General features: G+C 42.9%; 1 protein-coding gene across 1 annotated transcript in view; it reads right to left on the bottom strand.

Moving 5' to 3' along the window:
* Positions 1–14,291, bottom strand: part of shtn3 (shootin 3) — a 209,511-nt gene that overhangs the window by 185,998 nt on the left and 9,222 nt on the right. The window contains exon 3 of the mRNA XM_063053651.1: positions 5,953–6,013. Within this exon, the coding sequence (XP_062909721.1) occupies positions 5,953–6,013 (61 nt within the window). The remainder of the gene's footprint in view (positions 1–5,952; positions 6,014–14,291) is intronic.

Here is a 14,291-nt window from a genome sequence, read left to right as displayed (position 1 = left end):
ATGGAGTGGTAATACAACAAAGAAACAGGATTGAATCACCACATGCCAAGATTGTAAACACTACAATATAGTTCTACTTTAGTTTTAATACAAAGGCTGGCTGCCTCCACGACGAAGGAAGGACAGGCATTGGTAGGCTATTCTTATGCACCCACTGTACAAAGAGTCTCTAATGAAGTGGTAATTGAGGTAAAAGAATCTACCAATAAAACAATTTTTTTAAAGTAACAGGAAGTCTTATTTTCAATTCTGTTCACGTCCATGAAGAAGTAGCAAAGGCCTATGTGTAATTCAAGACACTGTAGTCACGGTATCCAGTACTGAATTATTGAAACTCAGAGCTGAATTATTTAATAGAATATTGAAATGCTCCCTTCCACAATACAGTTACCCTGCTATTACAAAAGCAAATCAAATCATTTATTTATGAGCTGCAAGACTGAATCTGATATAATATAATTCAAGTTTGATTACTCAGATTTGATAATCCAATTAATTGCTTGTAGGATGTGTTTCAGTTTTCTTTTCTGGTCTTATTTTGTTGGATTGTAATGTTTATTTTATCTTTAGACTTCCATCACGGGCATTTATAAGAATAGATTGATCCCAAGCCTATTCTCATATTGCGATACTGTTATATCTGTTCCCTGGTTCATGGAACTAATGCAATTGCACAGTGCACAAACAATGTGACTTATTCATCTCCCTCCATTAGTGGCGGCAGATGTTGTTAACGACTCTCTATCAAAGGGACAAAACTGAGCTAATGCAAATCCCGAACTACCATTTTGACATGGACACATTCTTACTGCCTGTACCATGTGTAGTTCAGCAGTGTGCCCATGACACACTGGAAAACACATATAAGTTATTCGAAACATAGAAACATAGAAAACCTGCAGCACGATACAGGCTCTTCAGCCCACAAAGCTGTGCTGGATACGTCCTTACCTTAGAACTACCAAGGCTAACCCATAGCCCTCTATTTTTCTAAGCTCCATTTATCCATCAAGGAGTCTCTTAAAAGACCCTATCATTTATGCCTCCACCACCGCGGCTGGCAGCCCATTCTATGCACTCACCACTCTCTGCGTAAAAAACTTCAAGGTAAAAAGGCCGAATTCACTCAACATATTCTCATAAGGCATGCTCCCCAATCCAGGCAGCATCTTTGCAAATCTCCTCTGCACCCTTTCTGTGGCTTCCACATCCTTCCTGTAATGAGGCGACCAGAATTGAGCACAGTACTCCAAATGGGGTCGGACCAGGGTCCTATATAGCTACAACATTACCTCTCGGCTCTTAAACTCAGTCCCACGATTGATGAAGGCCAATGCACCGTATGCTTTCTTAACTACAGAGTCAACCTGCGTAGCAGCTTTGAGTATCCTGTGGACTCAGACCCCAAGATCCCTCTGATCCTCCACACTGCCAAGAGTCTTACCATTAATGCTATATTCTGCCATCATATTTGACCTACCAAAATGAACCACTTCACACTTATCTGAGTTGAACTCCATCTGCCACTCCTCAGCCCAATTTTGCATCCTATCAATGTCCCACCATAACCTCTGACAGCCCTCCACACTATCCACAACACCCCCAACCTTTGTGTCATTAGCAACCCATCACTAACCCATCCCTCCACTTCCTCATCCAGGTCATTTATAAAAATCACAAAGAGTAGGGGTCCCAGAACAGATCCCTGAGGCACACCACTGGTCACCGGCCTCCATGCAGAATATGACCCGTCTACAACCACTCTTTGCCTTTTGTGGGCAAGCCAGTTCTGGATCCACAAAGCAATGTCCCCTTGGATCCCATGCCTCCTTACTTTCTCAATAAGCCTTGCTAAAATCTACATACACTACATCTACGGCTCTACCTACATCAATGTGTTTAGTCACATCCTCAAAAAATTCAGTCAGGCTCGTAAGGCACAACCTGCCTTTCACAAAACCATAACAACAGGAATTCTGCAGATGCTGGAAATTCAAGCAACATACATCAAAGTTGCTGGTGAACGCAGCAGGCCAAGCAGCATCTATAGGAAGAGGTGCAGTCAACGTTTCAGGCCGAGACCCGGCCTGAAACGTCGACTGCACCTCTTCCTATAGATGCTGCTTGGCCTGCTGCGTTCACCAGCAACTTTGATATATGTTGTTTCACAAAACCATGCTGACTATGCCTAATCATATTATGCCTCTGCAAGTGTTCATAAATCCTGCCTCTCAGGACCTTCTCCATCAACTCACCAACCACTGAAGCAAGACTCACTGGTCTATAATTACCTGGGCTGTCCCTACTCCCTTTCTTGAATAAGGGAACAACATCTGCAACCCTCCAATCCTCTGGAACCTCTCCCGTCCTCACTGATGATGCAAAGATCATCACCAGAGGCTCAGCAATCTCCTCCCTCACTTCCCACATAGCCTGGGGTCTGTCCTGTCCAGTCCCGGTGATTTATCCAATTTGATGGTTTCCAAAAGCTCTAATACATCCTCTTCCTTAATATCTACATACTCAAGCATTTCAGTCCACTGCATCATCCCTCCAATTGCCTGGATCCTTTTCCATAGTGAATACTGAAGCAAAGTATTCATTGAGTACCTCTGCTATCTCCTCTGGTTCCATACACTCTTCTCCACTGTCACACTTGATTGGTCCTATTCTCTAACGTCTTATCCTCTTGCTCTTCACATACTTGTAAAATGCCTTGAGGTTTTCCTTAATCCTGTCTGTCAAGGCCTTTTCGTTGCCCCTTCTGGCTCTCCTAATTTCATTCTTAAGCTCCTTCCTGCTAGCCTTATAATCTTCTAACTCGTTATCATTACTTAGTTTTTTGAACCTTTCGTAAGCTCTTCTTTTCTTCTTGACTAGATTTACAACAGCCTTTGTACACCAACCCTACCATCCTTTCTCTGTCTCATTGGAATGTACCTATGCAGAACTCCAGGCAAATGTCCCCTGAACATTTGCCACATTTCTTCCGTACACTTCCCTGAGAACATCTGTTCCAAATTTATGCTTCCAAGTTCCTGGCTCATATTTCCTCTTACTCCAATCAAACGCTTTCCTAACTTGTCTGTTCCTATCCCTCGCCAATGCTATGGTAAAGGAGATAAAATTGTGATCACTGTCTCCAAAATGCTCTCCTACTGAGAGACCTGACACCTGACCAGGTTCATTTCCCAATACCAGATCAAGTACGGTCTCTCCACTTGTAGGCTTATCTATGTATTCTGTCAAGAAACCTTCCTGAACACACTTAACAAACTCCACCCCATCTAAACCCCTCACTCTTGGGAAATGCTAATCAATATTTGGGAAATTAAAATCTCCCACTACAACAACCCTCTTATTATTTCACCTTTCCAGAATCTGTCTCCCTATCTGCTCCTCGATGCCCCTGTTACTATTGGGTGGTCTATAAAAAACACCCAGCAGAGTTATTGACACCTTCCTATTCCTAACTTGGTGGAGACCCCGTAGACAACCCCTCCATGACTTCCTCCTTTTCTGCAGCCATGACACTATCTCTGATCAATAGTGCCATGCTCCCACCTCTTTTGCTTCCCTCCCTGTCCTTTCTGAAACATCTAAAGCCTGGTACTTGAAGTAGCCATTCCTGCCCCTGCACCATCCAAGTCTCTGTAATGGCCACAACATCATAGCTCCAAGTGCTGATCCATGATCTAAGCTCTTCCACTTTATTCATGATACTCCTCACATTAAAATAGACACATCTCAAACCATTGGTCTGAGCGCGTCCCTTCTCTATCATCTGCCTATCCTCCCTTACGCACTGTCTCCAAGCTTTCTCTATTTGTGAGCCAACCTCCCTTTCCTCTGTCACTTCAGTTTGGTTCCCAGACCCAGCAATTCCAGTTTAAAACTCTCCAAAATAGCCTTTGCAAACCTCCCTGCCAGGATATTGGTCCTGCTCAGATTCAAGTGCAACCTGTCCTTTTTGTACAGGTCACACCTGCCCCAGAAGATGTCCCAATGATCCAGAAATCTGAATCCCTGCCCCCTGCTCCAATCCCTCAGCCACACATTTATCCTCCACCTCATTCTATTCCTCTACTCACTGTCAAGTGACACAGGCAGTAATCTTGAGATTACTATCTTTGAGGTCCTGCTTCTCAACTTCCTTCCTAACTCCCTGCAGTCTGCTTTCAGAACCTCCTCCCTTTTCCTACCTATGTCATTGGTACCAATATGTACCACGACCTCTGGCTGTTCTCCTTCCCACTTCAAGGTATCGTGGATGCGATCAGAAACATCCCAGACCCTGGCACCTGGGAGGCAAACTACCATCCGCATTTCTTTCCTGCGTCCACAGAATCACCTGTCTGACCCCCTAACCATAGAGTCCCCTCTCACTACTGCATCCTCTTCCTTTCCCTGCCCTTCTGAGCCACAGGGCCAGACTCTGTGCCAGAGGCACGGTCACTGTTGCTTCCCCCAGGTAGGCCATCTCCCCCAACAGTATTCAAGCAGGAATACCTATTGTTAAGGGGGAGAGCCACAGGGGTACTCTCTAGTACCTGCTTCTTGCCCTTCCGTCTCCTGACTGTTACCCACTTCTCTGTCTCCTGTGGCCTCGGAGTGACTACCAGCCTATAGTTCCTCTCTATCACCTCCTCACTCTCCCTGACCAGATGAAGGTCATCGAGCTGCATCTCCAGTTCCCTAACGCTAAGGAGCTGCAGCTCGATGCACCTGGCACAGACGTGGCCCTCCGGGAGGCTGGGAGTCTCCCAGACTTCCCAAATCTGACACCGAGCACAGAACACTGGCCTCACACACATTCTTTCTGTCTGTATTCTAAACAGATAACCTACCTTGCCTCAACCCTTTATCGCCGATGACCCGTTGAGCCAAAGCCTTCCTATTCTGTCTCCCACTACTCTGTCACACGCTCCGTAAAGCTGTCTTCTTTTTAAACTCTTCCTGCTGTTCTCACTAGCCGACCTCCATGCATTTGCACAGTCATGCCCTGTTCAAACTGCTGAAGAAATAACCGTCATCTTTTTAACTCTGCTTGCTTTTAAACTCTTCCCGCTGTTCTCACTGGCCAACCTCCACGCGCTTGCGCAGTTGTGCCCCGTTCGAACACCTGAAGAAACTTTTACACAACATTCTGCAGTGTGGCTTCTCACTGCCTTTTTCAATTTTCACAGAGAATCCACGAAAACTCCCAAAATAGCAAATTAGCAGGTGTATTATAATCTCAATCATAATGCAGGTGCCATTTTGCAATAATGAGTGAGATTGAGCATATTTATGCAGAGAGATATCTTTGGTATCAAAGAAAATAAATACATCTTTTTCCTTATAACTAGGCAATAGATTACACTGAACAAACATTGAACACTTAGTGATATCATCTGAGGTGCATCACTGCATTCCCCCTTGTTAAAATTACAACATGATTATCTTAATAACTGAGACTTTTTTATGTATTCTACATTTTTACTCAAACATTACTCACTATGCAGAATTATAAGCTCTGCTCAATCAATGGATTCAAGATAGCAAAAATGCAACTCATCATCAACTGAGCAAGTCAATGCTGGCACTGTACAAACAACTCCAAGCTTATATGATTGATTGCCTTCATTACAGCAGAGATTCGTTAATATAATTAACCAACTGATGATAGCTAAATGTCCACTTTCTATAAACATGGCCTTGATTAATATGAAGTCTCCTCTAATCAGTCCTATCTGCGGATTGTAAATAAACTCATTACAAAGCTATGCTGAAGAAATGTCATTGCCAGCTGGGTGACCATGTATGTTCTCTAATAGAATAGATTGCCTCACAGACATGGGATAAGGAGATATTTTTTACCATGGAAGATTGATAGCACAATAATGACTTCAACCACTGCAAGTGAGTTGTAAAATGAACAAGGACAGTTGTAGGAAAAGAGGATAACCGTACCTCGCTTGATTTGTTTCAGCTGCCTCTCAGCCTCATCTCGTTCACGAGCAAGTCGCTTGCACTAAAGGGAACAAAAATCAAATAAGATTGTTGATAAGTTATCGGGTCATGTATCAGCTACTGAAAGCCATAATAAATGTTGTCCTGCTTTTAACAATCCTTGTCTATTCGCAAACTCTGCAATATGACACTGAAGGTCAGTCTGAACAAATATAGATCGGTAGTGGCAGCTGAGGGTGGGGAAAACAGTTGGCTGTCAGTGTTCCGTGCTCTACATTGGGTGATGACCACTTACAGAGTTCCAACATGCTTGCCCTAGTTCTCATTGTCTGTACTGAGGCGTGAACAGAGTACATGCTCTCTCTCTTCCAAAGTGCTTAATGCTTGCAATCTGTAGCTCTTGCATGCTTGTGTGAAGGTGAACGCACATGCACCTGAGTATTTATGTATGGATCTGTGAGCTGTGTATGTGTGTAGTTATAGGGTCCCCACTCATGACTTCATTCTCCCACCATGGTCTATTGATGTTGGAACTGCAAGAAGCAAGCTAATGGAGAAACCCAGTGGGTCAGACAGAATCTGTAGAGGGAAATGGACAATCAACATTCTGGGCAGAGGCGCTTCATCGGGACAACAACTGATGGCATTGATACAATTGAAAATAGCTGATGAAGTGTTGGATTGACAATCTGTCACTTGTTGGATCTGGTGGCTCTTATCCATCACCCAACCAGCCTCCACCCTTGACCTGCTTCCTGATGCAGTAATCAACTTTCCAGCATATGTGACATCAGAGCAGACATAGAGATACTCAGCCTGCATTCAAAGTTCAGAAGTTTCAAAGTACATTTATATATACACATGTAGTACAGTGGCAGTATCATAGCCGATGATGTACATTTATTATCAAACCATGTATATGCATTATACAACCCTGAGATTCATTTTCCCACAGACAGCCACAAAATAAGGAAAACCCTGGAACCTGTTCTAAGAAAAATGTTAAACACTCCCCCACCCTACATACACACACACACACACACACACACACACACACAGACACACTCACACACACACTCACAAACACACTCACACAAAACAAATCATGCAAATGGAAAAATAGGGAAAAAAGAACAAAAACACAAAATATAAAACACAAAAATGAAAGTGTCCAGGCATATTCAGTTTACCTCAGTTCAGTTCAATCTAGCACTGTATTGTTATCTCTTATGCATATTAAACTATGTAGTTTAGAGTGACAGCTTTCAATGAGATAACTTTTAGATTGTATTATCTCCTGAGTGAAAAATGTGAATTTCTGTCCAAGTTATAGACAATTACTTGACAAGAAGCTTTAAGAATCCATCATTATCAGTATCATTTGCTTCTGATTGATTGCTCTTGAAACTCGTTCAAGATTCTCATTTTATTTCAAATGAAGAAAACAAGAACTTTTGGGTTTAACACGCTCTGAAAAATGCTGTACAGTTGATAAGAAAGAAATAGTCTCAATTTAATGTTTCATTCAACAGTTCCGCACTAACATGACAGCCTGAGTTATGTGAAAATGAAATGAGTAAGTACTTGTAAAGTATATGTGTACTGTGGTTCTTAACTTCAAACACAGTCCGTTATGGAGTGCACAGATTAATACTCAAGGAAATCAAACATGATTAGTGTTGTTTTTCTTTCAAGAGTCTCAAAGATTGCCTCTGGAACTTTGCATATTGTTGGAGCCCAGAGAGAAGTTAGTCAGGTAATACAATCCTTAAGGCCTCAAAGCAATAATTACCCTTCTCAACCACTCCTCTGCATTTAAAAAAAAGCAAAGTAATTTAACACATCAAAAGAGTTTATAAATTTAACCCATTCATGGGTTTGACACTCTGTGATGTTTACAGTGATACAGTTGTGAACTGGTGTTGACTGGTCATTCTTCTTTGGAATCAGATATGCTGTTTCATTTTCACTTGTGCCAAAAGATTTAGCTGATGGCTCTTCTTGAACAATTGTGGGATTCACTTCAGGAGCATTTTTTAATTTTACAGTCTTCTTCGTTATTCACCAGGGTGACACAGTAACGTAGTGGTTAGTGTAATGCTTTACAGCGCCAACAATCAGGGTTCAATATCCACCACTGCCTGTAAGGAGCTTGTATATTTTCCCTGTGACTGTGTGGGTTTCCTCTGGGTGCTCTGGTTTCCTCCCACATTCCAAAGACATAGGGGCTAGTGAGTTGTGGGCTTGCTATGTTGGTGCCAGGAGCACAGCGACTCTTGCAGGCTGCCACCAGCACATCCTCAGACTGTGTTGGCCGTTGACAGAAATGACGCATTTTATTGTATGTTGCAATATACATGCGGAAAATAAAACTAATCTTAATTCTCTTAGAATAACGGTCTTTTAAATAATCTATACATATCTTTCTCACCAACCTTCAGATGGTTATTCCTAGAGTTATGTGTCTCCACTATTTCATGCATGTCCCACTTTCTTACCTCCAGCCTGTCTCGAGGTCTCTGTACACACTCTGTACAGAATCCCTATCTGGTGCAATTTGTGTTATGGCACTTAATGATTTGAACTGCCTTCTCTCCAAATTGGGTTGAACCAGACTCCACTGTATTCTGAGTCTTCGGTACACCATCCTTTATTGTGTGTGTGTGTGTGTGTGTGTATGTGTGTGTGTATATGTGTGTGTGTGTGTGTGTGTGTGTGTGTGTGTGTGTGTGTGTGTGTGTGGAGGGTGATGCTGCTCCAAAGCTTTAAAATTAAGCTGCAAATCAATTTCTGTCATCCTTCCATGGTCTGTAATTTAATGCCTCCTTTACTAGCAATCTGATCTTTCCAAATCCCAATTGAAGTTGAGTGGTGGGGAGAATTGAAATAATGTTTTATTCTGATGATCATCATAAAGTGCTCAAAATGCAAAGGCTATGGGCTACTGCTTAATAAGACTTCTTACATAGATAGATCTTAATAGTCTTTAGTGCACCCCTGGTGATATGTGATCCTTCAGGTATTATGTATGATGCCAATTGACTACTCCTTTTCTCAGAATGGTCAACGTGGTCCTGTTGGAATGACAGAAATGGCCACTTCTGAACATAGAGAGGGGCTTAAGGAGTCTGTGCCTTTCAATCCTAAAGTAACAAACATTATTTGGAGGACTTCCATTGCTTTGCTAATGCTAGGCAAATAGGCATATCCTCAGGTCACTACTTTCACCCAAAAGTTCTTCCTGAATTTCATCTGTAGCCACATTTTGCATTCCTTTTTGTTTCATTACCATATTTTTACATTCTTAGTTGGAGGAGACTTCATGGCATATGAGATGCAACAGCATTTTGTCTTCATTGAGACCTGTGTTCGATCCAGTGCATCCAGTGCATCCCCTCAAGACCTGTTCATGCCCTTGCATCATCTCCTTTTGGGTAAATCAGAATCTGAATCAGGTTTATTATCACCAACATATTGATATTGATCACTGTGATATATAGTATATATATATATATATATATATATATATCACAGGTTCAATGTCCATTTAGGAATCGGATGGCAGAGGGGAAGAAGCTGTTCCTGAATCACTGAGAGTGTGCCTTCAGGCTTCTGTACCTCCTCCCAGATGGTAACAGTGAGAAAAGGGCATACCCTGGGTGATGTGGATCCTTAATAATGGACGCTGCCTTTTTGAGGCACCACTCCTTGAAGATGTCTTAGATTCTATGGAGGCTAGTACCCCAAGATAGAGCTGACTAATTTTACAACTTTCTCTTGCTTCATTAGATCTTGTGCAGTAGTAACCCCCCGCTCCCCTCAATGCCAGACAGTGATGCAGCCTGTCAGAATGCTCTCCACAGTACATCTATAGAAGTTTGCAAGTTTTAGGTGACAAACCAAATTTCTTCAAACTCCTAAAGAAATATAGCCGCTGTCTTGCCATAGCCATATTGCTATTTATAGCCATATTGATATGTTGGGGCCGGGTTAGATCCTCAGAGATCTTGACATCCAGGAACTTGAAATTGCTCACTCTCTCCACTTCTGATCCCTCTATGAGGATTGGTTCGTGTTCCCTCATCTTTCCCTTCCTGAAGTCCACAATCAGCTCTTCGGTCTTGCTGATGTTGAGTGTAAGCTTGTTGCTGTGACACTACTCAACGAGCTGGGATATCTTGCTTCTGTATCTAGCAACTTCCACTGATGGAACAGGGGAATTATCTACTACCACCCGTAGAGTAGAAATTCCACTTTCTTTGGCTTCTTTATTAGGTATAACACCTACTGATTGCTGGGGGATCTCGGCAGGTCAGGCAGCATCTATGGAAATGAAAACAGTCAACATTTCGGACCAAGACCCTTCATCATAGCCCTGATGTCTGTTGACATGTCCGACGTCTGTTGACGGCTGTTTTCATTTCTACAGAGTTTTTCCAGCACTTTGTATGCTTTACACTGGATTTCCAACATCTGCAGAATCTCTTTGTGTTTATGATTTTGTCCTTTATCAGCTGGTCTCGATAGTGTGTTTTGTGTGAGAGCTTTGCACTTGATATCAAAGTGGTATAATGGTACAGCTAGTGGAGCTGTTGCCTCACAATACAGCAAAGTAGCTTCAATCCAGACCTCCAGTGCTGTCTGTGTGGAGGTTCAGTTCTTCATATGATTGTGTGGGTTTCTCTCAGGTTCTGCATGATCCCAAAAATATGAAGATTAATTAGCCATTGAAAATTGCCCTATGTATTGTAGATAATTGGTAGAATCTGGGGGGAAATGTTAGGAATGTGTGGAGAATAAGATAGGTTAGTTAAGGATTGGTTTAAAAATGGGTTGATGGTCACTTAGTGGGTGAACAGTCTTGTTTCCATGGTCTACCTCTCAATGACTCGTTGTGCTGAAGCCCTTCAGTGCGTTTTTGATGACACCATCAAGGGAAAGGCAGATGTCAGAACCAAATGGCCATTGAAAAGCTTGTTTTTAAGTACCTAGTGGAAGGGTTTTCCCAGCAAGTTTTGTTGAAACCTTATAACTCCATGTACAGTAGAATTTCCAACAGCATTTTCTCAATCTAGAGCATATAATGATTCTCCCTTTCGCTCACATATTGTAAGTTGTAAACAGTAGGCTCTTCATGGCCTCCTGAGGTGACTTGGCTAAATCAATGACCCAACTTCAGAGAATGATAAACAGAACACCATAGCACAGTGCAGGTCCTTAGTGCCACAATTTTGTACCAACCTTATAACCTCCTCTACGATCAATAACACTTCCCTCCTACATAACCCACATTTTTCTATTATGCACCATTAGGAGCATCACAAACAAATTTTACTGTATGGTTGGTGTTGTGAAATGCCAAACAGGATTTATTGCTGAGTGTTTTTGGCACAGGGTACATGTTTTCTACTGATTTTTTCCATACCATGGAACTTTAATAGTGGATGTAAATGATACAGTATCATGCAAGGTTGGCTGAATGTGTTGCACAATGCTGAATCGTCCCTGGAAACGACTGGACAGCAATATTTCAGGTTTTCAGACCCTGATGGCCTCTACTTGCTCCTGAACTGACTGGAGCCAAACTTTATTCACTCACTTTGCGTTGTTGATGTCTCCTTGTATGGTGACGAAACGTTTACAAATAAGTTGCCAAGATCAGAGAACAGCTCAACCCAGCCCAACTATAAGAATGAGCATTTGGGAGACCAACAGGACAGATTTACCAGCTCTTGTGGGGTGAGGTGCTGAATGAAAATATAAAACCATGAGTTGGGTGAATAAGGAGGACTTACTTCTCTTAGCAGAGAAGTCAGTGACAAGGGGCCATGGATTAAAAATAATAATTGGATGTATTATAGCAGAAATGAAGAAACATTATTTCAGTCTTGGGATCATTCGAGGCATGAAGTGGGTGGGTGATGTCTGGAATTTTCTACCTGAAATATTGATGGAGGCAAAAACTCATCAAGTTGAAATAATATCTGGTTAAATCGTAGTTGGTTAAGAATTGTGTTATTACTTACATAAGCCTACATACTGGAAAATCGGAGTAGAATTTTTATGGCCATTACAGACACAATAGCCCAGCTGGCTTATTTCTGTGCCAAAAATTTCTGTGATTCAATGGGTGAAGGGAAGACTAATTAATGATTTTAGCAAGTGATTGAAATTCCTTAGCTCTTGGGTTAATAAAATGCCTGAAGTTCCAGCTCCCTTTTCAGCCCCCAGAATCCGTTGACAGCTTTTGGCTTGGCTGCCAAAATTGCTTGAAAATATGGTCAATCCAAGTCAAAGTACACTGCCTGTTAAGCTTCTTTGAAAATGTTAAGTGCGCTCACCTGAAGCAGGTGCTAGTTCTTTACATGTGCTCACAGGGGATTTACCAATTACCTCATTTTGCAGAAGTGCTTTGTGTCTGCACTCAGTGTGCAGCCACTTTCTTCAGGTAGACAAAACAATCACCTTAAACTGGATTGCTAGAGGCTGACACTGACATCTAAGCTCTCTCGATGCCTCTGTGAATTCACTTAGTCTGTACTTAAATCACGTAAACCAAGACAGTTTTGCCTCCCGTGGTTAGATGAGGTGATTTCATTCAGGACCTCGCAGGACAACACAAAGCATCAGCAACACACACAAAATACTGGAAGAGCTCAGCAGGTCAGGCAGCATCTAGGGAAATGAGAGAAAAGCAGTCGACATTTTGGGCTGAAATCCTTGGTCTCCGCCTGAAATTTCAACTGTTTATTCATTTCCATAGATGCTGCCTGACCTGCTGAGCTCCTCCAGCACTTTGTGTGTGTGTTGCTTTGGATTTCCAGCATCAGCAGACTTTCTCGTGCTTAATGCGAAACGTCAGCTATGATTCTGTAGTGATGGGCCAGGAGATAGTTGGTGAAATGCAGAGACTTAAACAGCTTATTGAGGATGATACATCAGTGTGGACCCGTGGGATGAAATGGTAAATGGAAGCCCTAGTTACTCTCACAGCTATTACAGATCACACCACAGCATTTGAAGCAGTGCAAGGAATTGTCTCTGTGGCTTGGCCAGCAGTTATCCCTCTGCCAATAACAATGAAACAAATTACCGGGATATTTGTTGAACTGCTTTGTGTGAATTGGCCTCTATAATTCCTACTACACCACACCTCAGTTCCTTTGCAACACACAAAATGCTGGAGGAGCTCATCAGGCCAATGTTACGTACCCTGTAACTGGGTTGCCAAACCAGCAGAAATGGATCACTCAGTTGGAGTCTGGAATACTAGAACTAAGAAAGTTTTATTAAAGAAACAAGCAACACAGTAATCGAAAGGATAATAAATGCAACAGTTCAGCAATGATAACCACACATGTGCACAGAATTAAGATAACAGCATCAATCAAGCTCTATCGTTGTCTAGGGGTAAATGACCAAATTTCAAAGTGACTCAAAGTTCAGTCCAGTTTAGTAGTTCAGTTCGCAGTAATCGTTGCCATGGCGATGGACAACGTGCGGGGAGAGAGAGAGAGAACAGGAACACGGCTTCACTCACAGACCGGCGAGATGGCTCACAAGCAACTTTTGGGCGGGTCCTTGGTGATGTCACCTGAGGTCACCGACTGTGACCCCTCCTCCAGATGCGGTCGATCCTCTGCAGTGAACCCGGCACCCAGGCAAGGGCGGACACACACCGGGTTCCCGCTGATCGTACCTTTCCACACTGGCCGTTGTCCGATACTTCTCACCCACTCGTGAGAGGCGCACCGCTTCCAGGGTCTCGTTACCTCGGGTGGCGTGTGTGTCCTGCCTTAGCAAACCGGTCCCTTTTTATCCCCCTGCTGGGGTATCGCCTGTCCATCACTTCAAACAGTTCAGGGTTCAAAGGGGGAGCCGCTCCAGACAGCTCTCTCTCCCACGTCCCTTCATTACACATCTCCAGACGCTGCTCCATTGTTCCTTATCTCTCCTTCCCCTGAGGGCAGGTGGCAGACCACTTGCTGATGTTACTGATGCTAACCCAGGCCAGCAAACATCTTAATTTTATGTGTATTCTCGTCACACCAGCCAGTGGCTATGGAAAAGAGTACAGTGGACGTTTCGGGCCAAGACCCTTCCGCGGTCCTGACTGTCTGCATTTACCCAACTCTCTGCTGTTGGTCCAAAGTTCCAGGTGGTGAGTTGAGACCATGTGGGCAGGAAACACTATTGGCTTGCATGATCAAAGCTCACATTATGTAAGGCCCAGCTAGAGAAAGGTTTTCAATTGAAGAGTGTTGAAGGAAGAGAAAATGGCATTTATTGATTTAAGGAGAAAGCAAATAGCCTCATTTTCAATGCCAGCTGACATCATT

The sequence above is a fragment of the Mobula hypostoma genome, chromosome 7, assembly GCF_963921235.1.
Source record: "Mobula hypostoma chromosome 7, sMobHyp1.1, whole genome shotgun sequence".
NCBI lineage: Eukaryota > Metazoa > Chordata > Chondrichthyes > Myliobatiformes > Myliobatidae > Mobula > Mobula hypostoma.
Note: the sequence above shows the minus strand (reverse complement) of the source record. Positions and strands in the feature narration are given on the sequence as shown.